Raw genomic sequence first — 19,352 nt, 5'->3', positions numbered from 1 at the left:
TCACCTTCACTAAAGATGTATGTTTTGTGAAAAAGAAAATTGTAACATGTAGAGCAGGGGTCTAAAACTGGCACCCATGGATTCGTAGGCAGAACAGGATTGAACTTCAGGAAGTCCATGAACCCTCTGAAATTACAGGCAGTGCTGTGTTTATGTGAATATTTGTTTTTTCCCTTAGCTGTAAGCAGATTTTCACAGAGCTCTGTGATCCACAAAAAGTTTGAGAGAAACTACCTAATAGTTATTGAAAGCAAAATCAAAATCCTAAGAACATTTTATATACTTACGTCAATAAGTGATACGTTTTTAAGACGAGAATGTTTACATGCATCTACTCAAATTAAAATTGCAGGCACCCTGTCACTGTAAGATCAAGGGGTCGTATCTCTAACAGATCTTTTTCCTAGGGAATATCTGAAGCACAGAGAGAAGGAAAAACACGAACTGATTAAGAGCTTGAAGAATAGCAGCAGTGGCAGCTTGTGTCCTGTGCTAAAGCACACCATCCCCTTTGGGGTTGCTTATCACCACAGCGGCTTGACGAGTGATGAAAGGAAGCTCTTGGAGGAGGCCTACTCCACAGGCGTTCTCTGCCTTTTCACCTGCACATCCACCCTAGCAGCAGGTGTTAACCTACCAGCTCGAAGGTAAGATGTAAGTAATTGTTGGCCGGGCTCAAAACTTTTCAATTCCTAGCTTGCCAGCAGTTTTATTGTTGTCTTATTCGTTCTCAGTAGTGGGTGAGAATTTATCAAATGTTTTTTTCAACACTTGCTGAGTTGATTGGTTTATTTCCTTTAATATTTTAATGAAAAATAACATCGGTAAGTTTTCTGCTGTTAGAATTCCTTCTTTCCTGTTGCTCTCCCTGTCTGGTTTTGAGGTTAGGGTTTATTAGCCCAGTTGTGTAGAAACAGTTGGCAAGCTTTCCACCGTTTCTTATGATCTGAAAGTTTATTTAACAGAGGTTTCCTTGAAACCTTAAAGACTTTTGAGTCTAGTATCTTTTTTAGAGTAGATCCTTGATTACCTTTTCAGTTATTACCAAAGCTGTGTAGGGCTGTATAATTGATTTCTACTCTTTGTCATTTGTGACTTTAAAATTTGTGACCTTTTTCAAATAAATGATTGACTTTTGTAAATTATCCATGAGCATAAAAAAATGTGGGTATGCAGTTTCATAAGATCATGGTTATTAATCATGTTGTCAGCTCCTGTGTTTTCTTACTATTTGCGATTCTTTGTCAATTTCAGGGAGGGTATGTTAGGATCTCCCACTGTAATTATGGAGTTGTCAGCTTCTCTTTTTTACCTTTTTTAGAAGTTTTTTTTTGCTTTGTAGTTCAAAACTACTTAGGTATGTAAAGGTTTACTCCAAATATCTTACTGCTGAATTATACCTTTTATCAATAAAATCGGTTCTTGTCTTTCTCATTTAGTGATTTTACTTCAAATACTAAGATTACATTTTTTTTTTGCCAAGTATATGTTTTTCTATTCTTTCATTTTCAAATCCTGTCACTGACTAAATTTTCCATTTTTTCAGATAGTTGGTGAAATAAAGAAAGGAAATCTAATTCTGCAATCCTAACCATCCCAATCTAGCACTTCTCATTCACATTAGCTCTTGGGTATATTGTTTCAATTTAAAGTTTTATGCATTTCTTCATTTTAGAATAATTTTTTTCCAGTTATTTCTTTAATTATTTCTTTCCTTTCATGATCTCTATTCTTTGCTTTTGTAACTTCAATTAGATAGAGTTGAAGCCTCTTAAATTGAGCTTTCAACTCTCAACTTTTTTTACACGTTGTTCAATCTATGTGACATGTATGATTTCTTCAGCTTTACCTCCCAAATGACAAAATCAGTTTTTAACTTACCCCATTAACTGTATTCATTCATTATTCAATTCTTCTATTGAATTGTTTAAATGAATTTTTTAAAGTTTTTTAATTTCTAAGAGCTCTCTTTTATTGCTCTTTCTTTATGGTAATCTGCTCTCATCTTGTGAATACATTGCCCTCTAGAACTTTCTGTGGATACCAGTTAGAATTTTTTAAAGTTCTTATCTGTCCCTGTATATCTGCTTCTGTGAGACATTTATTCTGTATGTTCTTGTTATTTTTCTTTTATGGCATTAGTTTTCTTCATGTGTTTGGTAATTTTGGCTGCCCATTGGATTTATAAATAAAGGGGTAGGTTGATTGGTTTAGGTAAATGACAGGTTTTCTCGCACCTTTGAACAGGAAAGCTGGCTATAGATTTCTGTATACATGAGCAGGGTTGAAAACATGTTTGTAGGTCAAAAACAGTTGAAATTTGCAATTTTATGTAGTTGACAAAAATATAAGTTCATAAATAAATATGTATATGTTGGTAGTGTGTAGTCAGATTTTTTATTTATGGAATATAAAATCAAAAGTCTTCTTAGATTATTGCTATAGTGGATTGATCATAAGCTTTGTTGCTAGTCAAACTTAAGTTCAGATTATGGTTCTGGTAATACTAATTTTGTGGTTGACTTGTCTGTGCTTCAATTAGCCCCTTCGTAAAAAGTAAATTAAATTAAATTAAATTAAATTAAATTAAAAAGAATATTAGCACCAAGAGTTTTGTAAGGATTACAGATAATGTCCATAAAGAACCTCAGGCATCATAGATTTTTGGTGAATGGTAGTAGTCATCTATTACTTTGAGTCAATGTGTTATTAAATTTAATGTCACGTAAGTTATAATGAAATTAAAAGTTTAAAAAATAGATGCTCTGGCTATAGATGGAATATTACTTTTAATTAATGTTATCAATTTCATAGAGTTATTTTAAGAGCCCCTTATGTTGCCAAAGAATTCTTAAAGAGGAATCAATATAAACAGATGATTGGCAGAGCTGGCCGTGCTGGAATAGATTCTTCTGGGGAGAGCATCCTTATTTTGCAAGAAAAAGACAAGCAACAGGTAATATTCAACTGGTTGTTGGTTGGTTGTTTTGTCTTCTTTCTTTGTCTTTTGTCTGGCCCTTTTATGAGGTCTTCTTTTAAAAATTAATTATTAATATTCCTTTAAATATTTTCTTCTCCTCTGTGATTAAGAATTAGAAAGAGTAGTGTGAATACTTTTTTATTTCAGGCAAACAATGAAAAGTATTTTCTCTATTTATCTTTCTTCCATTTTCATTAGGACTCCTGCTAAATTCATATTTTTTTAATCTTTATGTTTTCTTATCTCCTCTGACTTCCACAAGATCTATGTAAAATATAAAATTTTATATGGAATGTCATTTATTTTTTATAATAACACAGAACTATAATACTGGTTTGACTGTTGTAGGTATTGGAGCTAATAAGCAGACCATTGGAAAACTGTTACAGCCAACTTGTTCAAGAATTCACCAAGGGAATCCAAACTTTGTTCCTCTCTTTGATTGGTTTGAAGGTATTTTAAAGTATTTTTATATCTTATAAAGTGATATCTGAGATAATGGAGATTTAAAAATTTTAAAAATCTGTGAAGTATGAAAAAAATGTTAAATTCTAATCTAATGTGGAAAAGTACAATCTGACATGATAAATCTGAATCTAGATTTATATGTGCATTTTTAATCTTTTGAATTGTAAGGAATATGAAAAACCAACAAATCATAACTTGGTGTCCATTACAAATAAGAGACTTTGGTGGGTACTGTGGGGGATACAAGGAGCTGTAAAGACATGGGTCCTGATGGGGGTAATCTAGCATCTCTGCCTTTGGTAAGAAAAAGGTTCACTATAATCCTGTGACCATAAATGTGTGTGAGATCAGTATATACTTTATCAGGCAGAAAATTAAAAAAAAAAAAGTTAGTGGGGCACAATGAGAAAATAGTCTTTTTTCCTAAAATCAGAAATTAGCTCTCTTTATTAGAGTTACTCTTGAGTTAAACCTCTTTATTAGGGATATTCTTAAGTAAATTTTAACTTTGTGCCCAAGGTCACTCTGCCTCAAAATAGCAAAACCAGAGTTTGAATTCAGCTTTATTTAACTACAAAACCAGCACTCTTAATCTATCGTACAGGCCACCTTCATTAACCTGAACAGTTTAAATGAAAATCCGAAAGGTGATTGATAAATAATAGACACCATGAGACAAGTTTTGATTTCCTTGCTGGTGAATGGTATATTACAATATCCCCTGGCAATTTATAAAAGTGAAAGGCTACAAGAAAGAAAAGTAATTAGTGCTATGTATTGAAGGAGATAGAGGTTTTAGATAAGCAGAGGGAAGGAATAGCCATTACTTAGAGTGAAAGGTGAGAAACCTTAAGATGATGCGGGGTGACAGTCAGTAGGCTTGAATATTGAGGAAGGCTGAAGATACTGAGGAGTAGAAAGTTGAGTGGGAAAAGTTGGGCCAGACTGTGTGCTGTAGATGGAGGAAGGTGGAGAGCATGTTTAAACACTGGACTAAAGGGTTGTGACCCAATCACTTATCAGTGGAAATAGTGAAAGTTTTCTGTGGTTGTTCAGAGCAAGGGCTCTGATATCACACATACCTGTGTCCTGGTCAGAGCTCTGTCTCTTGTTACCCTGCATAAATTACTAACTCTTCCAGTTACCTTACCTGTGGAAAAGGAATACTACTATGCAGGAGTATTGCAAGGCTAGTTTGGGAGCAGCTGTAGTAAAGCATGTATAATGTAATAAAGACCTACAGTTGGAGGGTTGCCCTGGAATTAATAAAGGAGGGAAAGAGATCATGAAGATCACTGAGTCTTATTACATTTATATAGTGGATAAGGTAACAAGACTCAGAGAATTAATGATTTAGTTTAAGGTCATTCAAGCAGTTGCGGTTTAGATAGGATTATAATTCAGGTTCCTGCCTTGCTGGCCAGTAATCTTTCCAGTGTGCCATTGTGTATGTAGAACATTCGCTAAATGCATTTGAAAATTCACCAAGATAGACCATATTTTGGGTCATAAACAAGTCTAAATAAATTTGAAGGATTGAAATTATTTAGGGAATGGTATCTAATGACAACAGAATTAAAGTATACATCAGTAATAGAAAGGTATCAGGGAAATACCCAAATGTTTGGAAATTAAATAGCATACTTTGACCACAGGTCAAAGTAGAAATCATAAGGGAAATTAGAAAATATGTAATATAGATAAAAGCAGAAATCAATGACATAAAAAATAGACAAATGAGAAAAAAATTAATGAAACCATAAGCTAGTTCTTTGAAAAGATCAGTAAGATTATTGATTGAATTGATCAGGTGGAAAAGAGAAAACACATAAATTACCAACATGAGGAATGGAAGAAGGGTCATCACTGGAGATCCCAGAGATATTGAAGGTAGTATGGAATTATCTTTGAATAACTATATCCTTGAATACTGAAAAATGAATTCAACAATTTAGATGCAATGGGGGAAATTCTTAAAAGACAATTCTCAAAATCAACTGAAGAAGTATAAAATCTAAATAGTTCTATATCTCCAAAAAAATTGAATTTATAATTTAAAACTTCCCACAAAGAGAATTCCAGGCCCAGCTGACTTCACTGGTGAACTCTAACAAACTTTTAAAGAAGAAATAACACCAATCATACACATAATCTTCCCGAAAGTAGAGGAAGAGGGAACAGTGCTCATTTCATCTTATAAGACCAGCATTACTCTGATACCAAAACCAGACAAAGATGTTACAAGAAGAGAAAGCTACAGGCCAATATCTCTTGGAAACATAAAAACCCTTATCAAAGTATTAGTAATCCAGCAATACATTATAAGAGCAATATATCATGGTCAATCAGAGTTTATTCCAGTAATACAAAGTTGGTTTAATATTCAAAATTCAATCAATATAATTACCCATTTGACAGAACTCAACACTCATTCATGATAAAAACTCAGCAAACTAGGAGTAAAAAAGGACTTCTTCAACCTGATAAAGGGTATTTACTTAAAAAAAAATGCAGGTAACATCACACTTAATCTCATCTGATTCCCCTGAGATCAGAAAAAGAAAAGATGTCTGCTCTCACCCTACTATTCAACATATATCAGAAGTCGTAGCCAATACAGTAAGACAGGACGAAAAATAAAAAACACGAATTGGAAAGGAAGAAGTAAAACTATCTTATTTGCTGATGGCGTTGAGTTCAAGAAAAATCCAAAGAAATGTACAAAAAAACTAGGGTATAATTAGCAGTGTCATAGGATACAGGGTCAGTGTACAAAACTCAATTGTATTTCTACATACTTACTACAAATAATTGGAAAAACAATTCCATTTACACTAACATCAAAAACCATGAAATACTTAGGGATAAATTTAACTAATACGTGTCAGACCTATACATTGAAAACTAAAATACTGCTGAGAGAAATTAAAGAAGACCAAAATAAATGGAGAGAGATATCATATTCATGAATTGAAACACTCAGTTTTGTTCAGATGTTACTTCATCCCAAATTGATCTATAAATTCAGTTTAATCCCAATCAAAATCTCAACAGGTTGTTTTGTGTAAGTTGTAAACTGATACTAGAATTTATTTAGAAATGCAAAGAAGTAGGGGCAGTGCTCCCTAAGTCTGGGACTCGCCCATCTTACCTCCCCATCTCCAGTTTCACTCTCACCCACTGCTTTGTCTGGTTAACTCCCATTCAACCCTGAAACTTTCACTTAGCCTCGCTTGCTTAGGAAAGCCTCCCTGTACTGCTGAGTCCAGTCAGTCTATTGTGTGCTTTAAAAACCACATTCCCTTCCTCTAATGACATCTATCAGTTTGTAATTGTATTTTGGGGGGCCTTTTTTTTTTAATTGAAATATAACTTATTTACAGTGTTGTGTTAGTTTCTGGTGTACTGCATAGTGATTCAGTTATACATATATATTTTTTTCATTATAGGTTTTTTAAGCTATTGAATATAGTTCCCTGTGTTATACAGTAGGACCTTGTTACTTATCTCTTCTATATATAGTAGTTTATATCTGCCAGTCCCGAACTCCTAATTTATCCCTCCCTCCACCCTTTCCCCTTTGGTAATCATAAGTTTGTTTTCTATGTCTGTGAGTTTCTTTCTGTTTTGTAAGTAAGTTCACTTGTATCATTTTTTTTGATTCCACTAATAAGTGATATCATATGATATTTGTTTTCCTCTGTCTGACTTACTTCACTTAGTATGATGATCTCTAGGTCCATCCATGTTGCTGCAAATGACATTATTTTGTTCTTTTTTATGGCTGAGTGGTATTCCATTGTATAAATATACCACAAATTCTTTATCTAGTCATCTGTCAGTTGGACATTTAGGTTGTTTCCATGTCTTAGCTGATGTAAATAGTGCTGCTATGAACACTGCAGTGCATGTGTCATTTCAAATTGGAATTTTCTTCAGATATATGCCCAGAAGCGGGATTACTGGATCATATAGTAAGTCTATTTTTTTAGCTTTTTTTAGGAATCTCCATACTATTTTCCATAGTGGCTGCACCAAATGTAATTTTATTCTTAGTAGTGCAGTTATTTAGCTAATAACTTTACCCCACCAGAATGTAAGCTCTGTGGCAGCAGGGTCCACAGTTATTTTCATTTATCACTGAATCCCAGTGCCTAGCACCGTGCCTGGCATGTGGTTGCCACTCAGTAAATACTTGAATTAATGAATTGATTGATTTTGCAGTTGGTCATGGCTGAACCTGCAGATTGGGGCAACAGTGGAGAATCCAGCTTTGAGAAGTTGTGGAGGTCAGAGGCAGAGGCAGGCCCAGTGAGTTTAAATCACTGTGTCTAAAAGTTTTTCACAGAGGGGTAGAAAGCTAACATGATGGAAGCTAGAAGAATCAAGTAAAGGGTTTTTTGTTTGTTTGTTTACGCCTAGTGTTAACTATAATCAACAAGGTAGAAAACAATAAAGAAACTAAGTATGTTGATAATCTACAAACTGATTAGTTCTTGAATATCTCAAAGGTGCAGTTTTAGCCTAAATAAATACTATATTAAAAATGATTTTTTTAAAGGAGGAGAAGCAGTAAGAAATGTCTGTGCTCCACAGTATTTTTTATCCCTTACATTGGCTTAATATGAAATTACTACTGAAGTTTTCCAGTTGAAATATCATCAGAATTATAAGAGAGAGAAAATATGCTTATTGATTGACCATATTTTAATATAACATGCTGATTTCATTGAAATTGGCTAATATAAATTATTGTAATTCAGAGTCAGCTCTATGTCTGAATACCAAATGGTGGGTTAAGTATTACTTATGATCACCATTATAAGTTTTAAATTAGTGATCAGGGGAGGAGGGAAAAAGGCAGCAAAAGAATAGAAAAAGGAGATGGGAATGAGAGCAACAAAAAGAGGTAGAAAACTGCTATTTATTTTTAGGTAATATGTCAGAGTATTGCCTGGTCCTGTTTTAATGGACTTTCAGTTTTGTTTTCTGTCTGTGTGTGTGTGCTCATTTTTAACATAGGTGCTTTTTGTTTTTTGGGGTGTTTTTTTTTTTTTGTCATAAAAAACATTTTATGTGAAATGTAGATTGGACTTTTTTTTTTTTAACATTTTTTATTGTGTTATAGTCACTTTACAATGTTGTGTTAAATTCCAGTGTAGAGCACAATTTTTCAGTTGTACATGAACCTGTTAACACAGGTTTTAAAGCGAAAGACTGCTTTCACAGGTGACTGGAAAGGGGTAGAAAGGAGGATTTCTGGAGGAGGCTGAGTGGGAATTGGTGATAATTTTGTGTGTGTGTGAGGGAGGTAATTAGGTAGAGAGAGAAAGAGAATGAACTGGGGGTTCAACCCAGGACCTTGTGCGTGCTAAACACACACTCTACCACTGAACTGTACCCTCCCCCCAGAATTAGTAATAATTGATCAGAGAGTAATCAGCACAGCTTTGGAGATACTGTGAAAAATTATTCAAAAACCTAAGGAGTTTTTGAATGAGAAATGTGTAGATGTGTTCATTAAAAATATGCATGTGATAACTACCTTCTCCCTTAAATTTTTTCTTGTGATTTTAAAATGCCATTGTAAAATTACCTTTATGTAACTATGTAGATTTATAACAATTTTTTATTTAAATAGCTTTGAGGTATTGAAATGAGTCATCATCTTGATTAATTATTCATTCAAATGATACCTTGAATTAGGGAAGATGCTCCAATGATGTCCTGAATTGTTTCAGATTACAACAAATCTTGGTGACATATACCACTTTATGAGTGGTACATTTTTTGGTGTTCAGCAAAAGATTTTGTTGAAAGAAAAAAGTCTCTGGGAAATAACTGTCGAATCACTTAGATACCTGACAGAAAAAGGACTCCTACAAAAAGACACCACTTTGACAGAAAGAGGACTTCTACAAAAAGACACTATTTACAGGTCCGAAGATGAGTTCCATAGTTTTCATATTACAAAGTTGGGACGAGCTTCTTTTAAGGGTAAGAGTTCACTTAAATCTCACTACTAATCTGAGGAAATGCATTGGAAAACATAGAGATTATTCTGTAACTGTAAATTGGATTTGTAATTTCATATTAATAAAATTAATCTTACAAACTGTTAGACTACTTCAACTTTAAAAAGTTGAAAAATGTTTTGAATCACAAGTAATTTAGAATACTGCAAAAGTATGTGGAAAAAAAGATGTTCATCCCTCCTTCTTGCTCTCCTCCCCAGGCCATCACATAAATCATAATATCCTACCAAGAATAACAATTTGGTGTAAATCCTTCCAGACGTTTTCTGTAAATTTCATAACAATTTGATATATATACATCCTTCCAGATATTTTTACATGTACATGTATATATGTCTGTATTGTATGTGCATATGTGTCTGCATACATACATATACGTATATACATACACACATACATACATGTGCGCATAATGTAAGTATTTGGGGGCAGCTTGCTTTTCTCACTTCTAAAATATCATGAGCATCTTCACATGTCAATCTCTTTAAATCTGCCTTATTTTTCTTTTAATACTTTAGTCATCCATAGTAGGGATACCATAATCTATTTAACCATTCTTTTATTGATGGACATTTACACTACTTCTGATTTCTCTCAGTTGTAGACAAGGCTGCATGGGCATCTCTGTTCATGTATTTTTGGATATGTGTGGAAATACTTCTCTAGCTTAGATTCCCAAAATAGGGTAGTTGGGTCAGAAGGTATGTACTTATTAAATGTTGATGGATGCTATCAAAGTGACCGCCAAAATAGTTGTGCTAAATTACATAATAAGAGATTTTAAATACTTTTTGCTATATTTAGGTAACTCCTAAACCAGACTTTCTTTAAAATCACCTCTTTCCCCACTGGTGATTATGAAAGATGAACTATTTGTATCTTTCTTTTAGGGACTATAGATTTGGCTTATTGTGACATTCTCTACAGAGACTTGAAGAAAGGTCTTGAAGGACTTGTGCTTGAAAGCCTTCTTCATCTAATTTACCTAACAACTCCCTATGATATGGCTTCTCAGTGTAACCCTGATTGGATGATATACTTCAGGCAGGTGAGAAGATAAGATTCTGCAATGTAGGCTACCTAGTTTATTAATCATGATAAGATTTTTATCAAGTGATTATTCACTTTTTTCCTCCATTAAAATATATTTGAAATTGGGCCTTTAATCTTTCAGTTTTTAAAGCAGCAATATGGCAATAGCATTTTTGTTTGTTTCACTTAAATATTACTTTTCTGTTAAATATAAACATATTCATTATCAAAAAAAAATAAAGGTGCAGAAAAGAAAAAAGGGTCATCTCTGGTCCCATTCCCCCAAAGATAGTTACTCTTGTGGTTTGGTGACCACTGTGTTTTACAATGTAAAGAAAGCCATGAAAGCCATCTCTAATGATTGAGAATTTCATTCCATGAAAGCTTTATCTGGGCCATGCATGATGAGACACCAAACCCAGTGATGTTAATATCTGAGAAGGAATATCATTCTTATGGCCAGTAGCCAGGTAGAACTGGCCCTACATGCTACAAAACCAAGGGGTAGAGTACAGTCTATTATGGTTTTACTGTGAACAAGCTAGATTCATGAACACATAGTAGGTAGAAGCAGTATGTAGCTTTTAGTTGCAGGAAATTAACTTTCTTTTTAATGCCGTATTTTTAAATAGTTACTCTAAGTTGTTCTAAGTGGTACTATACCTTTCCTTCTTCTCCCCACCCAGATATCTCCCATATTAAACATGAGTACGTCCATGGAAATCATAGTCCATACTCACAGTACTGTGCCCATATCTTTAAGTCATTCTACTAAAATATGTTATATTTTAATAATACATCTTTTAAGCTATCAATATTTTTAAGTAAAATTTGTGTTATTTTTTCATATCTTTTATAATCATGAAAATGTGGTAGTGCAGTGAGTACTGGATTTGGTTCAAGTGGCAGACTTTTTAAAGTTACAACTTAATTTTTGTATATATTTATTCTTTTTCTATGTAGTTTACCCAGCTCAGCCCAGCAGAACAAAATGTAGCTGCTCTGGTTGGAGTCTCTGAGAACTTTATTGGGAAGAAAGCATCAGGTCAAGCTATCAAGAAGGTACCATAGTCTTTTTTTTCCCTCCTACATAAGTTCATTTAACAAAATTAATGCTATTGTATTATCTCCTTTGTTGACTTGATCTTTTGGGTCCACATTTTTTCCTTTAAATTAATGTAATTCCTATTTTACTATTTAAAACATCTGAGGGCTAGAAATTTAGGTATTTTTTAAAAACAGTGTTTATTTCTAGATGGTGTGATGGCCCTTTTTTTGTACATTTGTATTTCTAAAATAGTTGTGCACACGTAAGGCTTTTTTTGTTTGGGGTTTTTTGGGTGGTAGGAAGGGAATTACGTTTATCTATTTATTTAAAAAAAAAATTTTTTTAATGGAGGTACTGGGGATTGAACCCAGGACCTTGTGCATGCTAAGCATGCACTCTACCACTGAGCTATACCCTTCCCGCCATGTAAGGCGTTTATCATAGGAAAAGGTAAACCTTATTCATCTATTTTTCTTAGGCTACTTATAGCTTACATTATAAAAATTGTGAAATGTTTGTACGATGTTTTCATGATATTGTAGAATCCTGAAATAAGTTCAATTCAAAGGAGAAAAAGTATTTTCTAGAAAAATTTTATTAAGCATGCTCAGGGATTCAAGATAGGACAAGTTTGGGATCCTTATTTCTCTTGTTACTTTTTATTGTCCAAATACTTGAAGTACGTCAAGCATTTTAGAAGGTTGAAGTGGAGAATCCAGTACTCTTTTGTATGGTATCTTATATTTTAGTGTTTTAAAGTTCAGTCAACAAACATGAAGCAAGTGTCGCATGCATACACTAACTTAAGAGAAGTGGAAATAATTCTTTGGCAAACATGCATTCAAATTCCTTAAGTTAATATCATTTTTCTACCTCATAATTCCCTTTTTTTCGTTTTTCGTTTTTTGTTTTCTTTGGTAATCTAATCTTCATTGAAACCTAATTATCTTACCTACAATTTTCCTTTTTTTACATTTACATAGACATTACTGATTTCATTTTGAAAAATGGCAGATGGTTGGTTACTTACATTTGAAACAAATGGCGCAACTGTCCCCTGTATTGATGTATCATAAAATTATAAATGTATAGCACTTCAGCATTCATTTTGTCAATACTTAGTTTGGGTCTTTTACCTCAGAAATGACTATGTTGGTTAGCCTTTCAAAATGTTCAATAAAACATTTATTAAACCTTTTATATCAAACACTAAAATATAAAATAAAAATAAAATCATATTAATTTGCAACTCATTACCAAATAATAAACATTTATAAAATCTCATTAGAATAATGCATCTTTTTAAACTTGAATCAGAACTTATTTTTGTTACATTTTATGAAATACAGTCAATAAATGTTCAATTGAAATGAAGTATTTAAAATATAAGCATGAATTTATCTTAATTACAAATGGATTAGTTACTAGTTTGGTGTTTTAGAATAGCTTTTTTTTTTTTTAATTCTACAGAACACTTAAAATCTAATTGATTTCTCCATGTTGGAAAAGACCTTTTCTTTACACATTTCTGATAAAATATCTTGCAACTGGCATAAAGCAGCTTTTCTTGCTATGAAATATACTTGTATCATTGTTTTTGGCTTAGAAAATACATTCTGAGCAAAATCTACATTGACTCAATTTGTAGTTAATGATGAAGTTGTACTAAAATTGGGAAATTAAAAAGTGATTTTTCCTATCTGTTATTCAACTATCATGCTTTTTCAGCTTAATGCTTTTAAAAGAGTGATCCAGTGTCAACATACAGAATTTGTGGTCTTACATCTTTCAATATACCACCCTCAGTTCTCATCTCACACACTCTTTTATTCTAGTAGGAAATACAATTTTATACCTACTTTTTCTCTTTCATATTCATCATTTTTTCCTCTGATTTTAAGCATGAATTACTCAATTTCTAAGTTAACTTGATGTTAGCTATGAAATACTTTACACAAAAAATAATCACTAGACACTAAACACTATAGGCAAAAGCAGGTACACAGAATAGAAATTGTCAACTACAGGAAGCATTTTTCTTTTCGTGTTTTAACTTTGGAAACATTAATTATTTATCATGACCATGTGGAAATCATAGAATCTGATACAGACAAGCTTATTAACATATTTAGCTAAACGAATACGTTTGTCTGATTTATAATCACAACCACACACATGTACAGCCTGTAACTACTACAATAAATGTAAAGGTTTCCCCAGCTGCTCCTCCTGTCTTCTTTTCCTAAGGCTTCCTTAACAAATCAGCACAAACTGGGTGTCCTAAAATAGCAGAAATTTATTCTGTCACAGTTTAGGAGGCCAGAAGTCTGAAATCAAGATGTTGGCAAGATTGGTTCCTTCCAGAGGCTCTGAGGAAGAAACCACCTTGCCTCTCTCTTAGCTTTTGGTGGTAGTCAGCAGTCTTTGGTGTTGCTTGGCTTGTAGACACATCCCTTCAACATCTACCTGCTTCTTCATACCACCTTCTCTGTCACTCAATGTCCTCTCCTTTTATAAGTGTACCAGTCATTGAATGATGGGCCCTTAAGGGTCCCTTGTACATCCAGGATGACTTCATCTCAAGATCCTTAACTAATTACATCTGCAGGGATCCTCTTTCCAAGTAAGGCCACGTTCTGAGATACCAGGGGTTAGGACTTGAACATATCTCTTTTTAGGGGACAGTTGAACTCACTACACTTCTTATAGAAGGAAATTTAATTTAAATTGGAAACAATTTGGCTTATCTCTCTTTTTATACTTGGAAAAATTATAATTTGAACTAATCTAAAGTGCGTACATTAGAACTTGGTTTTTGTGGAACTGTTGTATCCTTCCTCTCCTGTAGTACAACTTCATTCACTTTGCCTTTTGTCCAATTTGAATGTAATGTACATTTTTAGCAGATCCAGTGTATAAATTTATTTGTGTCTTTCTAGAAGGTGGACAAGAACATTGTCAACAGACTATACCTGTCTTTTGTTCTTTATACCTTGCTCAAAGAGACCAACATTTGGAGTGTGTCTGAAAAATTTAATATGCCTCGAGGATATATACAAAATCTTCTCTCTGGAGCTGCTGCATTCTCCTCTTGTGTGTTACATTTCTGTGAGGTAATTCCATTAAATAGTTGATATATGCTTTGTGCATCTTCTGTTTTAACTGTTACTAAACTCAAAAACTAGTTCATATATTCTCATTGTTGACTCATTCTATTATTAAAATTTATTTAAAACATGTTTGTTTTTATCCACTTATAAAAACATTGTATACATACAAATAATAAAGATACAAAAATGACACAACTAAAACATATAATGAACAAGTAGGAAGTACCCAGTTATCCCTACTCTTAGAACTACTATTAATAGTTTCAAGTCTTTGTAATCAAATCCTAAAATAACATTTCTCCATTGATGTATGTCTGCATTGATGGGGTATGAGATTCTGCGTGTCTTAATCCTGAATGATAACCATGTAAAGCGTTTGATTAATGTGTTACCAATATCCCGCAGCTACCCAGTGACTACCTAGTACTGTGTTCCCATTTTTGCTTCCAGTGTCAGGCAACTGCTTAAGTTTCTACATTATGTGTGTATTTTATAAAATAAATCAAGAAGAAAACTTAATTTTGGTCATATGCATTTGGGATGGATTTGTTTAAGACTTTACTAAAAGAAGCTTTCAGAATTTCCTTAAATAACATAACAAAGCTTACAAGACTTTTCTACCCAGACAATTTTTTGATGAGTTTATAATATAAGCCATTTTTGGTGCATTGAAACTTATTCTTTTTGGGTGGCACAGTAATATTTGTTTTTATACTCAAATTTTTAAAAACTTTTTTTCATTATAAATTCTAAAGTTAAAATCTACTTCATTTGCTCTACCTTAAACCTGCATATTCTGTGTATGTATTTAGCAGTTAATTCTATCACATGTGCTAATGAAGGGAGTAAATAATCCGAAACTGCTTGGCTTTGGATTGAATAATAATTATTTTAGCAAATTTATGTTTCTAAATACTTTTTACTTATGCTGATTTTTAAATTTTAGCTTATGTTCCCTAATTACATGCTAGATAATCAGTAGACAAAAATTATGGATAATAAGGAGAAACTGGCCTCTGGCCTTTAAAATGTATTTTCTTAAGTTTTCTGTGTTTGTTCTTCATATTTAAAGATGCGTTCCCTAACATTCAATCCCCTTGTTTTGCTTAGGACTGTGAGGACGTGAGCCTTACAGAATTGTTCAGGTGAAACAGTCTACAGGTTGAACTTGTAAAACAACTATAATTTGATGGTTGATTCTAGAGTCAATCTACCTGACAATTCTCATGAATTTATTTTCAATATTTTAAACTGTTTTGTTCTTTATAAAGTTATGAAAGTGGGATAAAATAGTACACCAATCATATTAGTTAATATGCTTTTAACTACAAGTAACAGAAAAACCCCATAGAAATTTAAAGAGTAAGGAAAAATGATCATCTTATGTAGCAGAGAAGCCAGAGCTAAGGCAGTTCGGGATTGATTGGTTCAGTAGTTATGCAAGGTTTTCTTTCCCACTTTGTACGCTGCCATCCTTAGTGCACTGACTACTTTCCTAGTGGTCACAAAATGACTAGCTCATGCTGTTCCATGCATCATGTACTCACAATGATACCCAGAGGTTAGAAAACATAAAGAAAAGACAACCAAACTACTATTATAGAAAATTTCAACCATATATTAAAAAAGACAAGGTAATATAATGAATACCCATTTATCCCCACCCTGGCTTTAAGAGTTATGGACTCATGGCTTCTAGTATTATTATTGTTTTGAATATTGCTGCACTGACCATCGTCTTGCTTTTGAATCCTTCCATATTTAATATCTTATCTTCAGGATAAATTTCCAGAGGTAAGAATTGTTTTCAGTCATTTGGGAAAGAAAAACTATGCAATTCATTTGCTGATGTTTTGATAAAAATGAATAGAAATCTTATTGACTTATTTTTCAATTTTCAGTCTTTTTCCTCATCCTGAAACCATTTCATCAAATTCCTCAGTCTCTGCCATGTTTCTTCATAATTTTTCTTGGAGTTATTTTCACCTCTGGCTTAACCCAACTTCCAGAATTTACAGAAGGGAACATTCTTTCTGAGCCCCCTACCATGCAAACGAAATTTTGAAATAACCAGATTTAAGTTCTGCATATTTCTTTGTGTTCTGCAGGAACTTGAGGAGTTCTGGGTTTATAGAGCCCTTTTGGTGGAACTTACTAAGAAACTGACTTACTGTGTAAAGGCAGAGCTAATCCCTCTCATGGAAGTGACTGGAGTTTTAGAGGTCAGTAGCTTTCCAGTTTTTTAACTGAGATAATTTCAGCTAACTGAAAAATCAGGTTTTACTATCATGTGAAGTCTTATCACAGGACAAGTGATGACAATAGCCTTATTGCTCATATATCATGGGAATCTTTTTTTTTTTTTTGGCAATAAATTGCCGACATGCCTTCCCAGAAATCCCTGTTAATCCAAAAGCAGTCCTGTTGAAAAATCACATTGTGGGGGGAAAAAATAACAGTAGGGGTAGGGATCTCTCTCCCCAAGTATGTGTGCTACCACTCATTCTTAACATCCCTCCCTTCCTCCACTCCAGTGAAGAATTACCTTCTGTCACTGTAGACATGCTTGGTTAAGGTGGTGGTGATTAGGCGGCAATGAGGGTCATTTACATTTCCTAAAAGAGTGAGAAGAAAGTATCCTCAGCTGGTTTTTTAACTTTCTGTTTTTGACCAACCCTTGATTGCAGTTTTTTCTGTTATTCAATTTTTAAATTAGAGGAATTCTGCTTGGGAAAGCAGACACACACTCACACACACGCACATACCCCTAACCCTCAGGGATTGCTTGGGGATCTGAAATAATGCCCCTAGCCTAAGTGCCCTAATGGGTTTCTCATTTCTGATTGCAACACACCTCAGTTGACTTAAGCTGCACAGAAAGCTAGCTGTCTTGCAGTCAAATTGAAACCACCCAAACGCATCTAAAATTCCTCAGGATTCTGATGTGTTACATTTTCATATTTATTATCTTCGTTTATTCCTAGCTCTTGCAAATGAATTTTTCCCCTCAATAAGACACTTAATTATTTTTTCCTAGTCCCAAATTCTGACCCTAATTATTTTTATTACACTTTTCAGAGTCGAGCAAAACAGTTATACAATGCAGGTTATAAAAGTCTAATGTACTTAGCTAATGCAAATCCTGAAGTGCTGATAAGGACGATTGATCATTTGTCAAGACGCCAGGCCAAGCAGATTGTTTCATCAGCCAAGGTAAGTGAACAAACCATTTTTTAACCTTTATGATACTTTTTTTTCCCCTTAACAGAGGCACAGGGGTTTGAACCAGGACTTAGTTCACGCCAAGCATGCACTCTACCACTGAGGTATACCCCTCACGCCCCTCTTTATGGTATTTTGTAGTGTCATCACCTTATACTTTAGACAAAAACGAAAGCATTCAACTATAGACACTAAAGTGTATGCTCACAATACATGGATAAAAATAGTGCATCTGTTATGATACAAGTCCTGCTAAAAAGAGGACAAGGACCTCCTAAAAAATAAAGACACTTTCAAGAGTTCACTGAAGTACAGGGAACTCTGGAACTCATTGAATTCTGCCTCCTCCTACCCTTTTCACAGAAGTCCTTTCCTCAGCATCCCTGACATCTGGTCTTCCCATCTTTAAACACTTTCACTGACAAGGCGCTTACAACTTCAGAAATTAAGTAGTTCTATTTTTGGACTCTTAGTGTTACAAAGAGCATCCTAATATAATGAGGCTAAATTTTGCCTTAAAATGTCTACCATGGTGTCATAGTACTCCCCTGTGAAACTAGGCTATTCCTTTGTTCATTTGGTAGTTTTTCACATATTTGAAAAGAGCTCTTGTTGTCTCCAAGGGTTTCTCTTTTCTGCTTCTTTCATCTGTAGTAAATAATCTGGTTTTAGACCATTCACTATCCTGGTTACCCTTTGCTAGACACAGTCCAGTTTGTCATTAAGCTCCTGCTCCATGTGTATAAATCTATCACACCGCATTTAGGATTTTTTCCTTCTTGATCTCAACTGTAGTTCTTTCTTTGTGGCCTAAAATTGCTTAGTTTTCTTTTTTTTTTTTTTAACATCTTATATACATCAGAATTAGCTAAAAAGTAAACTTACATCTTACACTTTTGAATGGTGCTCACATTGTTTGTATTACCGTATTATCTTTGCAACAGTCCTCTGAAGTAGGCAGAGTCGGTGTTACGTTCAGTCTACAGATGAGGACACTCTTTGGGCTGATAGAGATGAAGTTATAGTTGTTTCCATTGCTATAGCATCTGGCACAGTATCTAACCTGTAGTACAAGTTTAGCAAATATTTGAATAAATAAATAAATGAGATTTAAAGAAATTAAGTGATTTATCCAAGAAAACACAGCCAGTCAGTAAGTAGTAGAGCAGGACTGTGGTGTCAGACTGTATATTATTAAGGATACAAAGGGAGCTGCGGCAACAATGGCCAAAATAAATGACTATCAGTGTCAAAAGTTTATTAGACAGTTTTGAGCACAAGCAGTTCACGGCTGATGTGGGGAATCAGTGGTGTGTCTAGGGACCCATACTTCTTCTATCTCATCGCTCAGCCAGTACGTGGCTTCCATCTCATGGTCGTTCCCACCACCCCTTCCGCTTTCCAGCCAGCTTGACAATAAAAAATGGATACTCCTTGCAGGATTTTGAGTAGAAGAG

The 19,352-nt window shown here is 33.8% G+C and overlaps 1 protein-coding gene across 11 annotated transcripts in view; it reads left to right on the top strand.

Moving 5' to 3' along the window:
• Positions 1-19,352, top strand: part of HELQ (helicase, POLQ like) — a 40,671-nt gene that overhangs the window by 13,291 nt on the left and 8,028 nt on the right. For 3 of the 11 annotated variants that reach the window (XM_064485923.1, XM_064485946.1, XM_010983677.3), the window contains 9 exons: positions 408-647; positions 2,815-2,956; positions 3,329-3,433; positions 9,190-9,445; positions 10,374-10,531; positions 11,479-11,577; positions 14,503-14,676; positions 16,782-16,895; positions 17,752-17,886. In XM_064485923.1, the coding sequence (XP_064341993.1) occupies positions 408-647; positions 2,815-2,956; positions 3,329-3,433; positions 9,190-9,445; positions 10,374-10,531; positions 11,479-11,577; positions 14,503-14,676; positions 16,782-16,895; positions 17,752-17,886 (1,423 nt within the window). Of the gene's footprint in view, positions 1-407; positions 648-2,814; positions 2,957-3,328; positions 3,434-5,258; positions 5,339-9,189; positions 9,446-10,373; positions 10,532-11,478; positions 11,578-14,502; positions 14,677-16,781; positions 16,896-17,751; positions 17,887-19,352 lie in introns of those variants that run through there. The other 8 variants (XR_004130733.2, XM_064485928.1, XM_064485930.1 and 5 more) reach the window with 8 other exon arrangements.

The sequence above is a fragment of the Camelus dromedarius genome, chromosome 1 (genome assembly GCF_036321535.1).
Source record: "Camelus dromedarius isolate mCamDro1 chromosome 1, mCamDro1.pat, whole genome shotgun sequence".
NCBI lineage: Eukaryota > Metazoa > Chordata > Mammalia > Artiodactyla > Camelidae > Camelus > Camelus dromedarius.
Note: the sequence above shows the minus strand (reverse complement) of the source record. Positions and strands in the feature narration are given on the sequence as shown.